The 22,998-nt window shown below is 38.9% G+C and overlaps 1 protein-coding gene across 1 annotated transcript in view; it reads left to right on the plus strand.

Moving 5' to 3' along the window:
• Positions 1 to 1,301: 1,301 nt before the first annotated feature.
• The window catches only part of INTU (inturned planar cell polarity protein), a 45,901-nt gene continuing 24,204 nt past the window's right edge, over positions 1,302 to 22,998 (plus strand). The window contains exons 1-4 of the mRNA XM_036424564.2: positions 1,302 to 1,535; positions 8,384 to 8,925; positions 12,749 to 12,834; positions 17,948 to 18,154. Of these exons, the coding sequence (XP_036280457.1) occupies positions 1,387 to 1,535; positions 8,384 to 8,925; positions 12,749 to 12,834; positions 17,948 to 18,154 (984 nt within the window). The 5' untranslated portion in view covers positions 1,302 to 1,386. The remainder of the gene's footprint in view (positions 1,536 to 8,383; positions 8,926 to 12,748; positions 12,835 to 17,947; positions 18,155 to 22,998) is intronic.

Genomic DNA, 22,998 nt, shown 5'->3' on the forward strand with positions numbered 1-22,998 from the left:
TAAGCTAAATATTTTTTGGCCTCAGAAGATAGCTGGTCATTTGAAAAGCGGAAAATAGAAAATTAAAATATACTCCAGCCTAACTCTTTTTTTGAAAAAGTCTTCCTGCAATTGCTAATTATGAAACAGACAAAAATAGTATTGCTAATAAGGCCCTGAAATGGCATCTTCTTTTCCTTTCTTCATCTCTCCTATGCACCTAAAGTTACTAAATATTAACTTAGCTAGTACAAATATGATATAAAGTTAGAAATGTGACTAGCTAATACCATGTCGTGAAAACTTAAATAAGAATTTTAAATGATTGCTATTTATTTCTTCTTTTGTAAAAAATCAAGGAAAGTGGTAACTTTGGGTGTGGGGGGCATTTTGTTTATTAAACTAACATGTAGAAATAAATTAGCTAAGGAAGTTGACATATCTCAAACATATCTAGTGTGAAGGCACATTTCTTAAAACATATTCTTTATGTTGCAATTCTTGCTCCAGCTCAGCCTTGTAATAATAAGGAAAAAAAAGCCCCACACTAGTCATTTCTCCTTGATGTGAAGCACCAGTCTACAACATCTGCTTGAGAAAACTATAAAAATGTTTGCAAATGCGAAACAATAACAAACCAAAGAAAGGAGGGTGTGTATTTACAAGAACACCTGGAGGGTACTGCTTAGCTTCCATTCCCTGATTAGAGGCAGAAGCCCTGAGGAAAGGCAGAAGGTAGTTTCCTTTTTTTTTTTCTTTTTCTTTTTTTAATATATTTATTGATTTTTTACAGAGAGGAAGAGAGAGGGAGAGAGAGTTAGAAACATCAATGAGAGAGAATCATCGACCAGCTGCCTCTTGCACACCCCCTACTGGGCATGTGCCCTCAACCAAGGTACATGCCCTTGACCTGAATCGAACCGGGATCTTTCAGTCCGCAGGCTGATGCTCTACCCACTGAGCGAAACCGGTTTCGGCAGAAGATAGTTTCCTTTACCTCCAGGGAAACGCAGGCTGAACGTCTCTGAAGCTTCGGCGCAGAAACAAAGGGCACACAGGAAGAAATGGGGTGAGGGGTCCCCGAGCGGCCCTCCACCTGTTTTATATAGTAAGTTCATCAGATCCACAGCCCTGCGCTCAGCAGAGCCCGGCGCCGGGAAGTTTCAGCTCCTTCCATCCCCGACACGCCCTCCCAGAAGTCTCAGCTCATTGGCTCCTCTCAGTCTGCGTGGTTCTTCCCGGGGAAGCTTCCCCGTCTCCCTGGCAACCGGAGCCCCCACCAATGGCAGCCGAGGACTGGCGGTCACGTGGCCTCTCCGCGTCTCTCGCGGAGGAAACATGGCGGCCCCGGGGAGCGCTGGCTGCGGGCTTTGAATTACTCTCCTCTCGCCGGCAGCATCCCTGCGGATGGCGTCTTCGGCTCCGTGCGGCTCGTGTCCGAGCCCGGAGGGGCTCCCTGGAGACGCCCCTTCGCAAAAAGAAGACGACGATTGTTATCTTGAAGATAGGGCCAGCGACTCTAGCTCCTATTCGTCTGCGAGCAGCGATGATTACGAGTAAGGTCCTGGGAGAGGGACCGTGAAACCCATCCCTCCGGTGCCCGGAGGGTGCGCGTGGGCCGGGGGACTGCACAGTGTGGACGGGCTGGGATTGGGTTACTTACATAGCAGCGGCTTTCAGCAGTTTTCTTCTCATGAGCCAATTACTAAAATTCTGTGGCACTCCAAACAATATATATTGTTTTGCCAGTCTGACAAAAAAAAAAAAAATAGGTATAATTTTGGTTTATTCACACTGGATGGCTATTGTTGTGTTGGCTGTTGTCATTTTTTAAAATTTAATAATCTAAGGGAAAAGCAGGCAGTGATTTTGACTAAATAGTCAGTTATATGTTTAAATTTTCGAGGCACACCGGTGAAAATCGATGTCCTAATGGACTGCCATGTATAGTCAGTTTAAGGGTGATATTTTATATGTACTTAGGAATAACAGTCACTAGTATTTGGTATATTTTTAGGAGTGACAATTATTTTCACCTATAGGTATGTAAAACATTTTTTATCATTGTCTTTAGAAGCATGGAGAAAGCTATCACTTATGGCTGCTTACTATACTCTATAAACTTATCAGGACAGATTACATTCTTCAATGCTTGAACAATTTTAAGAATATCACATATTTTGCATAATCTTCTGCTGTGGTCATTTTAAAATAATGAGAAAATTTATGGTTGTCAATCGAGGCTGCTGGAAGGAAGTATGGATTATACAGAGCCCATTTGGTCTTGCTATGGAAGCCATAGACAGTGTGAAACCTCAAAGTCTTGGTTTGTCTGCATCTTAAAATCACACTTTCAGCCTAGAGAGAATTTGTAACTTGTTCATAGGGCCAGCGACTCAAGCTCCTATTCGTCTGCGTGCATGAATTCATGCACTAGTGGACCCCCTCAGCCTGGCCTATACAACTGTGAATTGTTAGTGTAGTAACTTAGGAGACTTTATTTCAAATGGGGCACCCTGATTTTGGTGGAATGAAGATAAATGAGTTAATCTGTCTCCTTTGAAATGAACAATCTGAGGACCTTGTGTTAGGAAAAATCGTTAGTTCAAAGCATTTCACAATTCAGAATACATTATATATGTGTTATATTTTAATTTTTTTAAATGATTATTAAGCTTTCTATAGCAGTCATTCAGTGATCATTCCCATGTTCCAGTGTCTTTATTCTCCTAATCATAAAAGGACAGTAAATCTCTATATTGTAAAATGTTTTGCTGGTCTGTAACCAAGATTCTGACTTTATGGCTGCCAATTCTTGGTGTGTAGGATGTGAGAGTTGATTTGTTGACCTGAGCAGATTGGCAGTTTTGTTCTTTCCATGTGACATTAGCTATTTACCTCCCTAAGCTGCAGAGTCACCAAAGCAAGAAGTGGCCTTCCCAACTTGGACAGGACAACTTTTTGATCAAAGGAATAGGGGGTAATCTTTCTCATCAAAGCTAAGAGATATTGTCTTTCATTGCCTACATGAAGGTTTTAAGGCAGTTATGCTGCTTATTGATTCACATAAAGTATCCTGAACTGTCAGGGTTCTAATTAGTTAATTATTTTCAATACTAGAGGCCCCATGCATGAATTCATGCACTAGTGGACCCCCTCAGCCTGGCCTGTGAGATTTGGCCAAAACCAGCTTTCTAACATCCCCTGAGAGGTCCCGGATTGTGAGAGGGTGCAGGCCAGGCCAAGGGAAGTCACCAGTACACGATTGGGGCCTGGGATGGACATGGGAGGTTAGCCAGCTGGGGAGGAACCACAAGAGGGCTCCAGGGTGTGTTTGGCTCATCTCACCCAGTCTGGATTGGCTGGACCCCAGCAGCAAGCAAACCTACCAGTCAGAGCGTCTGCCCCCTAGTGGTCAGTGCACGTCATAGTGAGCAGTTGAGCAGCCTTAGCATATCATTAGCATGCTTTGATTGGTTGAATGGTTGACTGGACACTTAGGATTCTTTCTGGAAGTTATCACTGTTTCATACATGCTTTGTAAATGAAAACCAGTTTGAACTGCATGAGATTGTCAATACAAAATAACTTTAATTTGGGAACTTTTTGGTGATATACTTTTAGTAGATTTGTTTAAGACATTGTGTAATAGGAAAATTTTAGATTACTACAGTATATCTTCACCTGCCACATTGGCAAGTCCCTCGGGAAGCTTCTGAGGTAATATTGGTGGGTAGGCTGGGTTGAGGAAGCCAGTGCCTAGTCTCAGTATGGAAATAACAGAAATCATACATTTACTTGCAAGTCCACATTTCTTTGTTTTGGTTTACAATGATCCAACTAATTGAAGCAACATTTGTTAGTTCATTGTGGCCAAAGTTAACACTTTTATGACTTAGCTCTTTGATTTTTCAAGGTGACTTTTTGTTATTGTTAGGTTTAAAGCCTTGACTGAGAGAGAAACTGGGACCCTTTTTAAAAATAACTTAGCTATAAAAAGCTAAGGAACTTCCATTGAAACTAAAAACGACTGGAGCCCTGGCCTATGTGGCTCAGTTGGTTGGAGCGTCTTCCTGCATACTGAAAGTTCGATTCCTGATCAGGGTATTTACCTAGGTTTTGGGTTGATATCTGGTTGGTGGTTTGTATGGAAGGCAACCGGTAGATGTTCCCTCTCACGTTGATGTTTCTCTCTCTTCCTCTCCCCTCCTCCTTCTCTCCTTTCTCCCTCTCTGAAAATCAATGGGAAAAATATTAACAACAGGTAAGGATTAACAACAACAAAAAGTTTCCCCATGTGTTTTCCTGAGACTACTCATGTCCCCACTCCTTACAACCACTTATCTGCTTTTTTTTTTTTTTAATATATTTTATTGATTTTCCACAGAGAGGAAGGGAGAGAGATAGAGAGCTAGAAACGTCGATGAGAGAGAAACGTTGACCAGCTACCTCCTGCACCCCCCACCGGGGATGTGCCCACAACCAACGTACATGCCCCTGACCAGAATCGAACCTGGGATCTTTCAGTTCGCAAACCGATGCTCTACCACTGAGCCAAACCAGTTTCGGCCACTTATCTGCTTTTTGTCGTTAGAGATGAGTTTGTCTTTTCTAGAGTTCTATAAAAATTGAATCATACAGTATGGACAATTATTTTTTTTTGTCTTCTGTTACTCAGCATAATTATTTTGAGACTTATCCATGTTGTTGCCTATATGTGACCCGGGTGTTACAAAAATCTGAATTAAAACTGCTAGATTTAATTCCTGTTTAAAAGTAAAGCTCTTATTTTGGAGTAAGTTTAGATTTACAGCAGCGTTGCGAAGACAGTACAGAGTTCCTGTATATCCTTCAGGGGGTCCCCTGAGTTGATAACATCTCACCCAGCTGGGGCACATTACTCAGCACATAAGAAGTTAGTATTGGGGTACTGTACTATTAAGTAAACTCCAGACTTTCTTCAGATTTCACCATTCCTCTACCATGTCCTTTTTCTGTCCCAGGATCTAATCCAAGGTATCGTGTTGCATTTAGTCAGCAGGTCTCCTTAGTGCCCTGTGTTCTGTGAAGTTCTCCGTCCTCCCTCGTTCCTCACAGCCTGCATCTCTTAGTCATGTCATGTCAGCCAGGCTTCTTTGCTATGGTTACCATTTTTCACTTTCCACATACTGGTCTTTGGAAGCAGTAGGTCCATCTCCTGGAATGGGGAATATCTATACAAAGATCCAAGGTCTCTGTGTCTTCTCCACTAATTTTGTTTTCACTTTACACGTCATTTTCTTTTGTAGTATCTTGTCTCATTTCCTCTTCTTGTTTGTGTCTCTCGCTTATCTCCCTTTTTATATATTTTTTAAATTTCTTCTTCCTCTTAAAGGGAAGTTTGTTTGTTTTTTCATCTAAAGGTTAAGAAAATGGGATGCATTCATTGTTGTTGGACATGGGAAATAGTCTTTTCTTTTGGGCAAAGATCTGTATATTCTCATAAAGATGGTTACTGTGTTGTTGTGGGGAGGGAACCGAACACAAAGCTTATCGGTAGGTGAATAACCAAATGTGTGACATCTCTAATATGGACAATTAATGCAGCCATTAGGGATTTCTAAATTGTTAAGTGATAAATGAAAAAATATATATTTTTACACACACACACACACACACACACACACACACAAAGACATGTATACAGATACACACATTCCACTTATTATTTATTTTTAGATATTTTTTATTGATTACAGAGAGGAAGCAAGAGGGAGAGAGATGGAAACATTAATGATGAGAGAGAATTATTGATTGGCTGCCTCCTGCATACCCCCCACTGGGGAGCCTGCAACCTAGGCATGTGCCCTGACCAGAATCGAACCGGTGAGCTCTTGGTTCATAGATCGATGCTCAACCACTGAACCATACCGGCTGGGCTCTACTTTTTAAAAACAATAACAGAATAACCCTATGTTTTTATATACGAACATAGATTTTTAACATTGTTTATGTCAGTGAAAGGTAAGAAGGGAAGATGGTGTATATGGTAATTATGTCCCCATTAGTGTAGAATGAGTCTATGCATATCTATAATAATAAAAGGATAATGTGCTAATTAGACCACACGTCCTTCTGGACGAAGCTGGGGCTGTGAGGGCTGAGTCCTTTGCATGAATTTTGTGCATCAGGCCTCCAGTGTACACATAAAAGGATGCATGTGAGGCTCAGTGGCTAAGCATCAACCTATGAACCAGATTTGGTTTGATTCCAGGTCAAAGCACATGCCTGGGTCATGGGTTCCATCCCCAGTGTGGGGCATGCAGGGGCAGCCGATCAATGATTCTCTCTCATCATTGATGTTTCTATCTCTCTCTCCTTCTCCCTTCCAATCTGAAATCAATAAAAATATGTATTTAAAAATAAAAATAAGAGGATGCATGAAAGTATAGACACCAACTAGAAATCTAATCAACATTCATCATTTCCTCTCTGTTATCTGCTCATCTAATCAATCTCATAGTCTTGGTGATTTTCAACCATTTCTTAAATGTTTTTCCTATTTCCATTTTTTCTACTATTGCCTTCATTATCATCTCTGCCTGGATGATGGAAAAAGCCCCCTACTTGGTTTCATCTCTTGAGTCCACCTCAAATCCTTCTTTCATTTTCTTGTCAAAGTAGACCTATCCGAGGATATCTGACATGTAAAGGTAAACTCTTTATCAATGCCCTATTCTACAAAATCCAAAACCTTTCCCGTGGTCCAAAGGCCTCAAAAAATTAGCACTTGACTACTCTTTCTGTCACTCGCCATCTCATGAATTAAACTCTGGCCGACGCTCTATCCACTGAGCCAAACCAGCTGGTACTAAAAAGAGATTTTTAAGTAAAAAGAATGAGAGTTGCTAATACTGCAGAAAACCAAACTGTCTTCTATCTGATGGAATGATTAGGACACAAATTATACCCTTTCATGCCAGGATATTACAGCTCATGTTTTTAAAAAGACTCTTTCCACTAGTTAGTTTTTCCACCGGAACGTGTTTTGCTTTAAAGAATCGCAGTTCGAAAGGTAAACGTTCATAATATTGAATAGGATAGAGTTTGTAGTTAGGTGTGTTACCTTAAGGTTAAGTATTTTTTTTGTTTGTTTTTTAATGCTATTTTAGTCATTTTTAATAGCAATAATTTTGTTTCTCTCAATGTCTTGCTTCCCAATTAAAGTTCTTTTACAGTCACATAATGGATTATGTAATATGTGTTTTACTTTTCCTACTACAGTTATTCATAAAAAGGAATTTTACAGAAATTATAGGCTATAGAAGTGATCATTATTAACTATGATTATAAATGGTTTTCAGCCCTAACCGGTTTGGCTCAGTGGATAGAGCATTGGCCTGCTGACTCAAGGGTCCCAGGTTCCATTCTGGTCAAGGGCATGTACCTTGGTTGTGCACATCCCCAGTAGAAGGTGTGTGGGAGGCAGCTGATCAATGTTTCTCTCTCACTGATGTTTATAACTCTATCCTTCTCCCTTCCTCTCTGTAAAAATCAGTAAAATATATTTTATAAATAAATAAATGGTTTTCAGCAACGATTTTTATTCATAGTGAAGGGAATGTTTCTGTTTTTAAAACTTACTCTATAAATAATATCTATTAATACCAGTCTTTAGCTTTCATTTTAACATAACAGCAATGCTGAAAAATTTCTATACAAATAGGATATTTTTATGTACAATTTCCAAATGGCTTACATCTGTGGATACAATGCATGATCAACTGGTAATGTAAATTATTGTCCAGTGAAATTGTCTAATGTGAACAATAACCACACAGGGGCAGAACTTAATTTCTTTTTTTTTTTTTTAAACACAAACTCAGATTCTAGAACGGGGCCATCTCATGTTTTGTTTTGTTTTTTGTTGTTTGTTTGTTTTTTTACATATTTTATTGATTTTACACAGAGAGGAATTGAGAGGGACAGAGAGTTAGAAACGTCGATGAGAGAGAAACATCGACCGGCTGCCTCCTGCACACGCCCCACTGGGGATGTGCCTGCAACCAAGGTACATGCCCTTGACCGGAATCGAACCTGGGACCTTTCAGTCCGCAGGCAGACGCTCTATCCACTGAGCCAAACCGGTCCTGGCCCGTCTCGTTTTTTTATTTGTTTTCTTTTCAAGGACTGTGTCTTTTGGATTTCTTCTCCAATCCCTGTTCTTCCAGGCTCTACAAAAAGCATCCTCCAGAAAAAAGGTCTTGGTACTCACCAGAAATAATGAGATTCTAATAATCATATAGAATAACTTTTCTATCTCCCATTTCCCTGCCCCCTGCCCCTACCCTCACCCCTGTGCTAGAAAGGCATGACTTTTTCTTGTTTGGCTGCTATTTGTATTATCTTTTTTTTTTTTTTATAGTGATCTTGAGCCTGAGTGGCTGGACAGTGTGCAGAGAAATGGAGAGCTATTTTATTTGGAACTGAGTGAGGGTGAAGAAGAAAGCCTCCTTCCTGAGACACCTGTTGTGAATCATGTCAGGTTCAGTGAAAATGAGATTATTATTGAAGAGGATGATTATTACAAAGAAGGAAAAAAGTATGAGCCCAAACTCAAGCGGTTTACCAAAATTTTAAGAAGCAGGAGACTTTTACCCAAGCGCCATAATAAGAAAAAGAGCAACGATAGTGGGCCCGTCTCCATTCTAAAGCATCAGTCCAATCAGAAAACAGGCGTCATTGTACAACAGAGGTACAAAGATGTGACTGTCTACGTAAACCCCAAAAAGCTCACAGTCACCAAAGCCAAAGAGCAGCTCAAGCTTCTGGAAGTGCTGGTTGGGATCATCCACCAGACCAAGTGGAGCTGGAGAAGAGCCGGGAAGCAGGCCGGCGGAGAGAGGCTGGTGGTCCACGGCCTGCTGCCGGGAGGATCGGCCATGAAGAGCGGTCAGGTGGTAATTGGTAAGTGCTGCGGCTAAACCTCAGGTCTTGTCTGCTGAGACGCGGGATTAGAGATGCCTGTGAGGAATGCGATCAAAATGGAATTACCAGTATAGCCAGGGTCTTAACAGATTAAGGGCTCCTTGACGATATTTGGGACAGTAGTGAAATTGTTTAAGGTAGTGAGTGTTCTGCCCAGCACTGTGTTCTGGAAATAGACGCTTTTAGTTTATTTAATAAGCTTGTGTGCCTTGCTTAGGCCAGGGGACAGCTTAACTAATTTCTGAGTTATGAATGGGATATAACTTTGTCAACTTGGTTATGTTTACTGAAAAGTAAGAGAAAATAAGTTGATTGTACAATGATAATTTAGGGTGGAATGACATGTCCAATAACATTATACAAAAATATATAATTTTATGAACAGAAGAACTTTAAAATTATATGTCTGCACTTGAATGCACTGAGATCTTGGAATGGCTTTAACCGTTCCATTTGTCATGTTTAACACTGGTGCTGTGCATAAATTTCCCTTTAAGGGTGCTTGCCATAAAACAATCCCACCAATATGCAGGGAGGGAAAATAAACCCACAAGTTTTTCTGAATATATACGAAGATGAGCATTTTGCGTTAGTGATACCTTTTAAGCTGTTGTAGATAATGTTTGAGTTAGCAGTAATTTTATTACTTATAAATAAATTAGACACAGATGAGAATATGTTATGAGTAAAACTTAATGGTATTAACAGTGCTAAAAGCTGGCAGTCTTAAGTTGATCTAACCTAAGAGAGTTGGATAAAGGAACTTTTATTGGTACTTTAAAAACATGTTTTTATTTTGCCTAAACTTGGCTTGACAAATAACTATTTGGGCATCTGCTAGATGCCAGGACCTCAAAGACTAACGGTCCAAACACTCCTCTTGTGGAGCTCCTGTGGTGGAAGAGATGGGCCAGAAATGGCCGGCAGCTTCGCACAGCGTGGTAAGCGCCAGGAAAGGGGTTTGCAAGGAGGACCTGAGCAGGAAGGGCATCTGTGCCAAGCGTGTGTCACAAAGGGGTGCAACAAGATCCCCACGTTCTCCTCCTACAATGTCACGCTGATCCTAGTCCCATAGAGAGTTATAGTCTGTGTGTCTCTCCCCTCCCAGCCCTCGGAATCTGGGTGGGCCTGTGACTACTGTGTATGTGGCACTATGTGATCTACTTAAAAGGTGGGATCATAATGATTCAACGTTTGTATTTATTGCAAAGTGACGACCACAGTAAATTATTCCCGCACAAAGTTTAACATGATGGTTGCTTTAAGCTACCGAGTTTTTGGGTGATTCGTTATGTGGCAAATAGGTAGTAACTAGAACAGAAGCTAATGCAATCTACATTCTCTCAGATTCTCAGCTTTCTTTTTTGTAAAATGATGAGATTGGACTAAAATATTTATAAGATTAGATCTTTTAATTCTGTCAGAGGAGTCCAGAATTCCTGCTTATGAAACCCTGCCTTGTTGTTGCTGACCCTCATCATTTTAGGATCCCACATGATGGGAAATTCCAGCCCATGCATTCTCTTTAAACATTCGACCCTTCATGTCCGTGGGTTCCACCTCTGTGGCTTCAACCACCCTCACATGGGAAATATTCTGAAGAACATTGTTACTTGGTTTGACACGTACTATGTAGTTTAGGCCCTGGATAGTTGCATCTATACTGCACATGTACAAGCTTTTTTCTTGTCATTATTCCAGAAATAATACAGGATAGCAACTATTTACATAGCATTTCATTGTATTAGGTATGATAAGTAATCTAGTGATGACTTAAAGCATATGGGATGAGGTGTGTAGGTTTATGCAAATAATGTGCCATTGATATGAGGAACTTGAGCATCCACAAATACTGAAATCTGTGGGGAGTCCTAGAATCAGTCTTCCGTGGGTGCTGAAGGATAAGTGTAGTTATCTGGGGCTTCTACTCTGAATACCTGTTTGGACTGGTTTATAGATAAATCTCTAAAAATCTTTTTACCCTTTTCTCTTGAAAAAGGAGGGCTTATAACCAGTGAGCCTCCTAATTCTGTATGTCCTCTCCCCTGATCCTCACTCTGACCTGCCGAACCTCCTAGGAATGCCAGTTACCTCCAGGCCTGATCTTTTTGTGCCATCTGTGCAAGAGGAAAGAAAATAAGCTGTAGAGAGAAAGAGACTACTACCATGGTGGTCCTACTGTTTATTTTTAACATAAAGATACGCAGGATGCCAGTAGTCTACTTTTTGACCCGAGTGGTTATATGGATGTGTTCGTTTTTTGCTAATTCACTGTATTGTATTGTACTATAATGTGTGCACTTTTATGCATGTATACTAACTAGCAATAAAATGCCAGAAAAGAAAGGCTCATGATTTCAGTTTTATGGTGGAAAAGCTTCTGATATTCTAATAAATAAAAAAAAAAAAAAAAAAAGAGAGAGAGAGAGAGAGAAAGAGAGAGAGAGAGAGAGAGAGAGAGAGAGAGAGGTGTCAGAAAAAGATGACTATTTCATCCTTTCATCCTTGGTGTATAGCAAAATGCTTGCCTCAAAATAAGCCCTGAAAAACATGTATTGGTTGCATGGATAAAATAAGTGAAAAGAAAATGTTCAGGGAGGATAATTAGAAGTCAGTATAAATACAACAAAGTGCTAATAGTATTGGGTTAATATTGGGAGAGTATGGGTGATTGTTTTCTCTGTTTTTTAAAAGGTTTTATAATGATTATGTTCTCTGTCTTTAAAGTTATATATTTTAGGAATAAAGAACAGACTATTTTAATGTCGTAGAGGATTTGCTAGTCCCACAAAGTGCTTCTGGGATGGAAATTTGTCATAGTTCCCTTCACAGTGCGGTCTGTGGTTGCCCTGTGAGGTAACCCACAGGACGGAGGATCTTGAAAACTGCCCTGGGGATGGAGCTTGCTGGCGGCGCTGCCTTTGTCCAACGGGAGAGGGGCCCTCCTCTGAGTGAAGAGCTTGGCTAGCACAGTGAGACTGGCCGCTTCCTTCTCTCCTTTCAAGACAGCAGATCTCTATTCTGATGCTGCGTTGCTGGGGTCTTGGAAGTTTTGCTGCCTTTTTAGGTGCCATTTTGCTGTTCCTTCTGCCAAGGACTTGCACTTTATTTTTTGTATTTGTATTATATAATTACTGGTGTTTTGATATTACCTTTAATTATGTTGTGGTTGTAAATTTCCATTTTAAGATTGATCTTTATTATATTACCACCCCCCTACCCCCGATTTATAAACGTACACATTTAAAGAAAAGCCACGGCAAAGGAAGTTTTTACCAGAACATGTGTTGGGTTTTGATATGGTGGGGCCTTTGAAACAAAGAGCTTTGTATAGACACAGATCAACAACAGTGAATTCCACAGCATTTTGAGTTATGATGTACCACATGTATTTAATTAAATAAAATTTCAGCTGAATATTTTCACTTTGGGTATAAGTGGTTAGATTCAATTTTGTTAAGAGCAATACTTGGTTTATGCTGCCAATTTTCCATGTGGCCTTCGGCTTTACATAATTCTCCCAATGGAATAAAAAATGAGAATATTCATCTCTGTAATATTCCTGGGTTGTGTTCAGTCGCGGTACAATATTGGTCTGTTGTAGTTTAAGAAAGAGTGGAATGGAAGGTGAGCTCTGCCACTAGTGAGCTTTTTCACCTTGGACAAGCCCTTGAATGTCTGGACCATATTTTTCACTGTATTTTAAAAAGGTCATAATGGATCATTTTTAATGTTTCAATTCTAGATCTTTTAGGTTTGGGGATAGTCCCACGACTGTCTTTTATTGTTATTCTTTTCTCAGGTGATGTCCTTGTTGCTGTGAACGATGTTGAGGTGACCTCTGAGAACATAGAGCGAGTTCTATCCTGCATTCCTGGGCCTATGCAGGTATGGACGTTCTCTGTCCGGGTGTTATGATGAATTAACATAAAATAAGTGCATCTTGTGCTATTTTCTTTTCTTTTCTTTTTTTCTTTTTTTAAAAAAAAATATATTTTATTGTTTTTGTACAGAGAGGAAGGGAGAGAGATAGAGAGCTAGAAACATCGATGAAAGAGAGTCATCGATCAGCTGCCTCTTGCACACCCCCCACTGGGGATATGCCCGCAACCAAGGCACATGCCCTTGACCGGAATTGAACCCGGGTCCCTTCAGTCCCCAAGCCGACACTCTATCCATTGAGCCAAACCGGTTTCGGCTTCTTTTCTTTTTTTAAGAATCTGGAAATTATCGTATATAATGGAGGAGTTCTTACATACTTGGGGATTTAAAATATTTAAGATCTTGTTAACATTTTTAGCTTTTGGAGATTATTCTTAAAAAGAGAGAATCATGTTTACAAATAAAACTCAGCCTCAGTAAAGCAGGAAGTAGAGCAATAATAAAAACATATACAATGACCGATCTGCCATTATAACTATCCTACATGGCTGATGGAACTCCTGTTGCTGGAAAAGTCATTCTAAACAGTCCTGGAACTTTCTCTTCTCTGACTTACCACAGTGATTATTGCTGTCAGGTTTTTCTGTGCTATTTACTTTTTTTTTTTTTTTAATATATTTTATTGATTTTTCACAAAGAGGAAAAGAGAGGGATAGAGAGTTAGAAACATCTATCAGCTGCCTCTTGCACACTCCCTACTGGGGATGTGCCCGCAACCAAGGTACATGCCCTTGACCGGAATCAAATCCGGGACCTTTCAGTCTGTAGGCTGACGCTCTATCCACTGAGCCAAACTGGTTTTGACGCTATTTAACTTATTTTCTTAGCTTTTCTATGACCTAGGTTAGCCTTATTCCTGAGTTTTTGTTTAGCTAAGTAATGGATTACCTTCCATTCCTTATAGGTAAAAATAAAACTCTTTTGTAATGTTATTTTGAAACTCAAGAGAGTTTGCTTGTTAAATGGAGTGGGTTGGAGATAGAAGCAGAGAGAGGGGATCATTAAAGCAACAAGATTTGGGATTTGAGGAGTTCCCGTGAGCATGTCCTTAGACCTGAGGAAAGGCACATCCTCTCCTGACCTGGGAGAGAAGGAGGAAAGGAAGGATGGGCGCATTGCACCGATCAGAAACGGTTTTGAGGGAGACAGGAAAGGAGGAGCCATGAAATGTGTCATAGGTTAATGTCTATGAAAGAACAACAGGAATCCTTTTTTATGAGAAGCTTCATATAAACGATCTTATATTAAGTGTTTCTTAAAAGTTTTTTTCCTATAAAACACATAATCTATAATAATAAAAGCATAATATGCTAATTAGACCGGACATCCTTCCGGATGTTCTACCGGACAAAGCTGCGGGGCGGGCAGGGGCCGTGGCCAAGGCCCTTGCATGAATTTCGTGCATCGGGCCTCTGGTATCCTCCTATTCACATATATCAACCCCCGTTTTAAAAATAGCTCTTAACTCTTGACTTGGTTATCTATCTCACCCTTTATTATTTCATCAAGGCAACTAGATTTCCTGACATTTATAGCTACTTAACATGCAGACTTTTTCAAAATGGCTTGCTAAAGTGTAATCATCTTTGGAATACAGAGCCAACTTGACTGAAATCGGAAAAACTCTGGCTAAAATAGTTCCTTAAAGAATTTTAATGGATGGTTCTGTGGTGTGTGTGCTGGTTTAAGTGTTTGTCATGGTAAGGGGGAAAGGTCTGCGTACCACAGAAAAGAAGTGCCAAGTATAACATTAACGTTGGTTTTCAAGTATCTTGTTCTTCATGAAGCGTAGCAAACCAGCCTCAAATTTTAGGTTGCTGCTGCTGCCTAAAGTAAAATTGGTGAATTGTTATTTTAAGTCATTTCCTTTTGTCATTTCTGGGGAATCACGCCCTATCTTTTGACCTCTCCACCCACAAGAATCTCAGCTAGAAAAAGACGTACAGCTCTCACTGACGCTCCAGCCCATCTGGCCCTTCTCTGCGATGGCTGCTTCCCTGGGATGTCACTCATCTCGTGCCCCTTGCAACCAGCTTTCTCCTCCTCCTGGCCACTCCTCCCCTAAACCCAGTATCCGGGAACAGTCTTCAAAGCTCCCATCTAGTTTGTCACAAATTCTGTGCTCAGGATTTCCCCAAGTCCTAGATTTCTTGCCTTTCCAAAGGAACATCACCAAAGACTCCCATGTATTCTGTTTTGGATACTCGCAAATTCTCAGTCTCAGATAAAAGAACCTTTTGACCCCCAGGCCACCCGCTTCATCAGATCCTTACTCAAGAATTTCATGTTTATGCGTATGTTTATATTTTTATTCATGCATACAGATATTGAGAGCATTACCCACTGGAACATATGCCACCCTCATAAAATAGTTTCAGGCCATATAATGCTTACATGTTGCTTGCTTAGGTCAAAGCCTCATACCAAACCCTCTTTTTCATATCCTTCTAAGATCATTCCTAAAAAAAAGTCTCTTCAACTCTTCCTTACCTTAACCATATATTAATTTCCATCAGATAAATCTTGATTGTTCCCATGTAGGATCTGTAATTTTTTAATATTTTTGTTTAGTTTGCTTAATATCCCCTCCCCCCAGATATACTAATTTTATACTCAGCCTTTCTTGATACAGTGTTCTAATACCCAGGGTCCATTTCTCAATATCAGATTTACAGAAAACAAAAAATTTAATAAAGCTTGATCATTTCCATTTGGAATGATTTTATTAAATGTTTTGTAAAGAAAGATATTCCCAGGCCTCAGAAAAATTTCATGAGGGATTTCTCCCCTCCTGCTCTCTATACAGATTACTGCTAACTGTGACCTAGTTTATTTTTATTCTGAATGTATACCTATTGTTGAATTTAAACTTCATGTCTCTTTTCTTTTCTACTTGTTACTAAAATAAACTCTGAGACTTATTTTAGAAAAGATGCTTATGTGATTTAATTCACTTTATATAGACAAAGATAACTGAGTGCCCCTGAAATGTCACAGATAGCTATAGATAGCAGAATTTAACACAGTTGTCATCACTCCTTGCCAACAAGAAAGAAGACACCTAGATATTTTTCTTTTGGAAGGTTCTATTCATTGGGGGCAGATTTATTTTATAGTACAATATAATGCAAACAGTTGTTGGATGGGCTGGAGGGATTGATTATGAATGAGTTTTTTAAAATAACATGCTTCACTTTTTTAATAAAAATATATAAATAGATAAAGCTCATTATTAAAAAGAGTTCCTAATGTGTTAGTATTTATTGTATATTTAAAGTTGGCCTTGAAAATAGAACCTCTTGTAATACATTTCTAAAAATAGAGATTATTGCTGTCTTGATAATAGTTTTTTAGATATTTTATCCCTAAATGCAACTTAGTATGTACAATTTTATCTGTTTTTAAATATTGAGCAGACTTCTTACCCCCCCCCCAGCTTTACTGAGGTATGCTTGACAAATAAAAATTGTGTATATCTAAGTTATATAATGTATTTTTTAAGTATTCAATATACTTAATATATATATGTATTGAGCATACCTTTTTCTTGATAGCATGAATTTATTTTTTTACTTTTAAAATGTAATCTAATTTTAAAATAATAATTGTATGTTAGTGTTTAAAGTTGAAATGTTATGGATTATTACAGTTAGAATATTTACTTTACTCATCTGTAGTTTGGACAATTTTAAACAATGGGGATATTTTGTGCCTCTCTAGCTTATGATGATGTCCGTGCTACATAAAATTAAGTATCCTATATAATAAAAGCCTAATATACTAAGTGTCCAGTCATCTGGTCGTCTCTTCAACCAATCAAAACGTAATAAGTTGCTGATAAGCCGGTTTCAGCCCGATCCCTGGAGGCCAGGCTAGGGGACCCCACCAGTGCACAAATCCAGTATTTAAATAGTATTCTTTAACTTCTTTTAGTCAAGATACACACTGATGCTTTAAAATGAGTGAGTTATCTTTGGCCAGCGGGCATCTAGACACTTAGCTCCTTTGTCAATGAAAGGTAACTGAGGAATGGAAGCTTCTTTCAACTGGAAAAAGGCCATGTCCTGGACGCTTACCAAACTGGTTGGACATCAGGCCATGCAATGAAAACTGCATGATAAAACTGATAGATGATCTTATTTAGGCCATGATCCAAGACCCAGCACGTTGATTTAAAGCACATGTGTCAAACACAAGGCCCGCGGGCCAAATCCGTCCCGCCAGGCCTTGCAATGTGGCCCGCACCGTGCTGTCATCACTGCACTCCACTGCGTTTCCATCACAATGACAGTTTATGACTGTTCAGTAAACCATTCGGCCCGTGATTTAGGCTGGATTTTAGATTTTGGCCCCTTCTCTGATTGAGTTCGACACCCCTAATTTAAAGGCTCAGGAGAGTAAAGAACAATCACAGACAATATCAGACACAAAGAATGTCTGAGAGAACATTTGAACCTCACCTCACTTGAAAGGAACGCTAACTCTGGAGGTTGCTTTTTTTGTTTTGTTTTTTTGTTAAGCCTTACGAGGGATATTTTTTCCACTGATTTTTAGAGAAAGTGGAAGAGAGAGAGGGAGGGATTGGGGAGGAGAGGAGGGGAGGGGAGGGGAGGGGAGGGGAGGGAAGAGAGAGAGAGAGAGAGAGAGAGAGAGAGAGAGAGAGAGAGAGAGAGAGAGAGATTATCACACTGGCCAGAGCTGAAGGTTGCTTTTAATCCAGAATCTCCTTTACTTTCCCCAGAGGAGTCAGTGCTCATAATGTGGTATTAGTCTTCATTACACTGTCAGATCACACTAATTTTTGTTTTGGGGGGCATTTCTTGTTTTGTCAATACTTACAATACAGTTATTACGTTTAAACATATGAATGTTTGTACAGAGAATTATACATTCTTACTCAATAAATATTTGCATTACTGTGTGCCGGACGCTGGGCTAGGAACCGAGGAGCCCGTGCAGTAGGAGGATGTCTCTGCGTGTTGTGTGTACTTGTATGTGCAGGTACAGAGCCTCCTTTGCGAAAGCTGCGGCTGATTTTCCCTTGTTTTAATTTTTAAAGGTGAAACTGACATTAGAAAATGCATATGCTGTGAAAAAGGAATCGACTCAACCCAAACAGAAAAATGCACAATCAAAAACAGAAGGTGATTTAGTCAAACTTCTATGGGGAGAGGAGATTGAAGGTAACCAGCAGAATGTGCTCGACACCCCTCACATGGTTATGTATCTCACACTAGAGCTGGACTCCGAGACCTCAAAGGAGGAGGTGAGTCTTCTCAAAAGTGCAGGGAAAACGGAAAGGCCTGATGCTAATAGTATAGTCTTCTCAGTGAAGAATGAGCCCTTTTATCAGTCGTTCTGTCTTTATGTTTTTGGTATGTCTCTTGCTTCTTCTAATTGCAGAATTTTAACTGACAAGCTCCACAAGTCCATTTGTGGAGATTAGTGAAATACTTGAAAATTTGTTTCTGCTGTCTTCTTTAAAAATTCTGTTTGAACTGGTTTTCCATAATATATATTTGGAAATATATATTGATTTCAGAGAGGAAGGGGGATAGAGGTAGAAACATCAATGATGAGAGAGAATCATTGATCAACTGCCTTCTGAACACCCTGCACTGGGGATGTGCTCTGACTGGGAATCAAACCGTGACCTCCCAGTTCATGGGTTGATACTCAACCACTAAGCCGCACTTCTATGACATTTCCTTACCTATTTTGGGGTGCTTGTATTATTATTATTATTATTCTCTTTTTACGTGTGATTACTCTTAAATTTTTATCACATTTGTCTTACAAGATTTTAAAGTTAAACACTATCTGTATTGCCTTTTAAAATAATTCAAGGCTTTAGTATGGCTTCACTTCAATCATCCCCCTCTTCACCTATCTGCTATTGTCATCAATATCTTAATGCCATCATTTTTTAATTCCACAAATTGGCATAGTTATAATATTATTACTAACAACTAGTATATTTTATATTTTATAAAAATATAAATTATATATTATAAAATTACATATTTCAGAGATGAACCTTCTTTATTTTTTTTAAATATATTTTATTGATTTTTTACAGAGAGGAAGAGAAAGGGATAGAGAGTTGGAAACATCAATGAGAAAGAAACATGGATCAGCTGCCTCCTGCACACCTCCTACTGGGGATGTGCCCGCAACCAGGGTACATGCCCTTGACTGGAATCAAACCTGGGACCTTTCAGTCCACAGGCCGACGCTCTATCCACTGAGCCAAACCAGTCTCGGCAAAATGAACCTTCTTTAAATTTACATATATGCTTCGCAATTTCTTTACCATTCTTTCTTACATCTTAGACTGTCCTTACATGGCATTTTTTTTTTCTTCTTCCTAAAACATATATGTTAGAAATTTCTTTTGAGAGAGTCTATTCCTGATAAATTGTTTTTGTTATTTATCTGTTATGTGTTTTTCGCCCCTTCTTGAAAGGTAGTTTTATAATTCTACTTTGTATTAGTCAGAATAGGCCAGTTGCTATAACAAACAACCCTCTTGTCTCAGTGATAACATAATGGAAGTTTATTTCTCATTTTAATGTACACATTCCTGTCATGTGTGGCTCTGTGATCCGAGCCCTTCATGTAATGGTTCCATTCTTCCCAAGAGCTTCCCAGTCCTCAGTTGCATCTTTTGCATCCAGTTGGCCAGTGTGAGAAGAGAGAAAGCATGCTGTAACCTATGGCATATTTCAGAGGCCTGGCTTCAGAGTAGCAACATCACTTCTGCTCATGTCCCAGTGCCTAGCACTAGGTATATGCTCTCTCCTGATATAAGGAGGTAGGAAATGTAGTCTTCCTGTGTGGCCAGGAAGAAGATGGAGTAAAGACATGGTATTGCTTATGCCAACCAGGTAAAAAGTAATTATTTTTCTCTAATCTGTTTGAAGATAGTATTCCTTTGTCTTCAGACTTCCGTAATTGCTGCTAAGTCTACTGTCAGTCATTCCTCTGTAAAACATGTCTTTCATTTTCTTTCTTCATTATAGCTTCCACTATGTCCATAGTGTTTTTTAACCTCTCCATTGTGTTTAATATTCACAGTTTTATTTTTAGGAGTTTCTGAAAAATTTCTAACTATATGCATACAGATCTACAATGCTGTTCCTGATAGTCTCTTGTTGCTTGCTCATCTCAGTGATTCCATATTTTATTTCTCTAAGCATTTCATACAGGGTTCTTCTCTGCTCTGAATCTGCCCATCCCACTCTCTCAAGTCCTGAGGGAACTCTGACTTGTGGTGACTTGTCTTTTTAAGTCTTTGGAGATCATTGGTGAAACTTACTGCTTGATTTTATCTTTGGGAGTCCGAAGGTTCTAAAGTGGGAATGTGTTCCTTTATCTAGAGCACATGTGTCAAACACAAGGCCCGCGGGCCAAATCCGTCCCGCCAGGCCTTGCAATGTGGCCCGCACCGCGCTGTCATCACTGCACTCTGCTGCGTTTCCATCACAATGACAGTTTATGACTGTTCAGTAAACCATTCGGCCCGCGATTTAGGCTGGATTTTTTATTTTGGCCCCTTCTCTGATTGAGTTCGACACCCCTAATCTAGAGAGAATTTGCTGCTTCTGCTTCTGCTTCTGCCACTGGCCTGGGCTTTACTCTAGGACCTAGGTTTAACACACTGGTCTTAGGCTTACCTCATCTACTGAGCCACTAGCCCAGTGCTCAGTGTCCTGATCAAACGTGCTGGGCATCAACCCTCATCATAGCCCTGCCCCTGCCTTTCTGCCCACCACTCCCCACTCCCAGCTGAGGCCCCAGCTTGCTTTGCAGTGGTGTGGAAAGGTATGGAGAGGGTATCCTTGGAAACCTCTCTACTTCTCACATATCCAGCAGTTCGAACACGTATGTTTTGGTCATGGATCTAGTTGTTTTAGAACACAAGAGTCTCTTAGAGCATCTAGTTTACCATAATGCTTGGAGCAGAAGTGGGATCTAAAATTAGGTTTTACCTAATTTGCATTTCTTTGCTTTTGAAATCTTTGCAGTCTGTATTCTCAGTGCCAAAGCCATTTTACACAAAAGGTGTATTTCCTTGCGTTGTTCCTTCATATATCAAAATTTAGTCACTGATTCAAATGGAAAAGAAGGGATTTACTTATACATATTTTTATTATTTTCTCTGTTCTGAAATGCCTAGAGCCCTCGAGTTAACAATTCTAATTTCTTGCATGTATGATCAGTCCTTTATATGTTTAAAACAAATGAGAAGTTTAACCATTTATTGTGTAAAACACACAATAAATTTCTGGGATGGCAGCACCCTGGCCCCTTCTAGCTTGTCTTGGAGTAGGATGCTGCTGAGGCCTTTTGTCATCCTTGCCTTTCTTTCCATGGAAAAGCGGGTAGATGTTTCTCTGTCTGTTGACAGCCCTGTATCAACACTGTGATCAGGAGAGGCTTTTTATTCTCACTGAATAGAATGGGAGTTGCTGCAAATGCATGCTGCTAGCAAGTGCTTAAAAATACAGCTAATTAAATTGGTTAGGAATTGCAGAGCTTGCCGGGCCTGTATTAATAGGGAGGCTTTCCGGGCTGGCTGCTGCAGCAGTTGGCAGAGAGGATTTCTCGAAGGACCTTTATTTACTGGTATGACTTACTTAACAGTGAGGGGTCATAGGGTCATTTTGTTTTCCTGTGAGTTACCTATCTAAGAAAAGCTTGTTTTCTCTGAATCAGATGATTTGGAAATTTCACAAAATGAATCAAAGGAAATAATGGTTATTTGTTTAGAGTGGTATTTGTTTTTTGGCTAGCAAAGTTTTAAATAGACGTAAGAGAAAATCTTCACTGATGTTTGGCTTAATTTGTAGAGATAAAGTGTTTCACTGTTTTTACACTAAAAATATTGCAAGAAAATTTGCGTTGTTAGGAAGAATGTATGTGGCCAACACGTTCCATAGCAATTTGCATATATTGAATGTGTTTATTAATAAGCATAAAAAGCACATGTGTATAGTTTGTTATTACTTATAGTTGTCCTAATGTAAAAGTTGCCACGATATATATACCATGTCACATAATTAGTTCTTGTAAAAAGAGAGCAAAGCAAGAAGCAGAGAGAGAACCAAGGAAAATGTCTGATAATATTATAAGAGTTTGGGCTTTCAATAGTGGCCATGTTAATATTTATGCTAATTTTTCCATTAAACAGTATTATGAGAAACTACTCTGAAAGGGGTTTCTATCTGGAAATTTGTATTTTGCCTGCTTTTTATTTGCCTTGTAAGAAAAATGTCATGTTGCTTTAAATAACAACAAAAAAGTGAGGTCCAGAATGATTCATCCTTTTGTGTAAAAGTTCTAGTACAGTGCACATTCTGATTTTGAACTTGTGTTAAAACTTCATGTTTCCTGGGAACAGGCTCTTCTTGAAAGTTGAAAAGTAGTAAGCATTCTGAGCTTTATTCTATAGATCTAGTATTTTACATAATTTAAAATGTGCTGTTTTTTAAAGACTTCACTCAGATTAATTTGTGGTAGGAAAACCCTTTCAAATTTTATAATATTATAATGTTTCTTCCTATCTGCACTACTCTAATGTAGTTTTGTGTTCTCACTTTTTAATTTCAGTATTGTTTTGGGTTTAAATAAAGATTTAATAATTTAACAAATTCACCAAAAATGACAAAGATAATTCTTTTAAAGTCATTATGAAAGTAATTAAATTTAAGGACTCCTAAAAGTTACATGTGATATCTATACAGATACTATATGTATAAAAATATTTGTATAATAAAATACAATAAAATATTAATTATAGAATTTATTATAAAGGAGATTAAAGTTTAAAACATTGTTTGAAATTATTCCAACTAATTAGTGTCCTATTCAGTATATGTATATTTTGACATCATCACCAATTTTGACAGTTTGTAATTTATATTTTCAACTGTGTTAAAATTTTAAGCATATATTTCTTCTTATTTTGAGTAAAACTACTGAAGCTATAAATAATTTTATAAATAAAATTATTATTATTTAAATAAAATATAAATAAATAATTTTATTGTTCTTTTCTAAATACAAACTGAACTTTCCATGACAAAAAATAATGGCTGGAAAAATTGA

Source organism: Pipistrellus kuhlii, unplaced genomic scaffold, assembly GCF_014108245.1.
Source record: "Pipistrellus kuhlii isolate mPipKuh1 unplaced genomic scaffold, mPipKuh1.p scaffold_m20_p_8, whole genome shotgun sequence".
NCBI lineage: Eukaryota > Metazoa > Chordata > Mammalia > Chiroptera > Vespertilionidae > Pipistrellus > Pipistrellus kuhlii.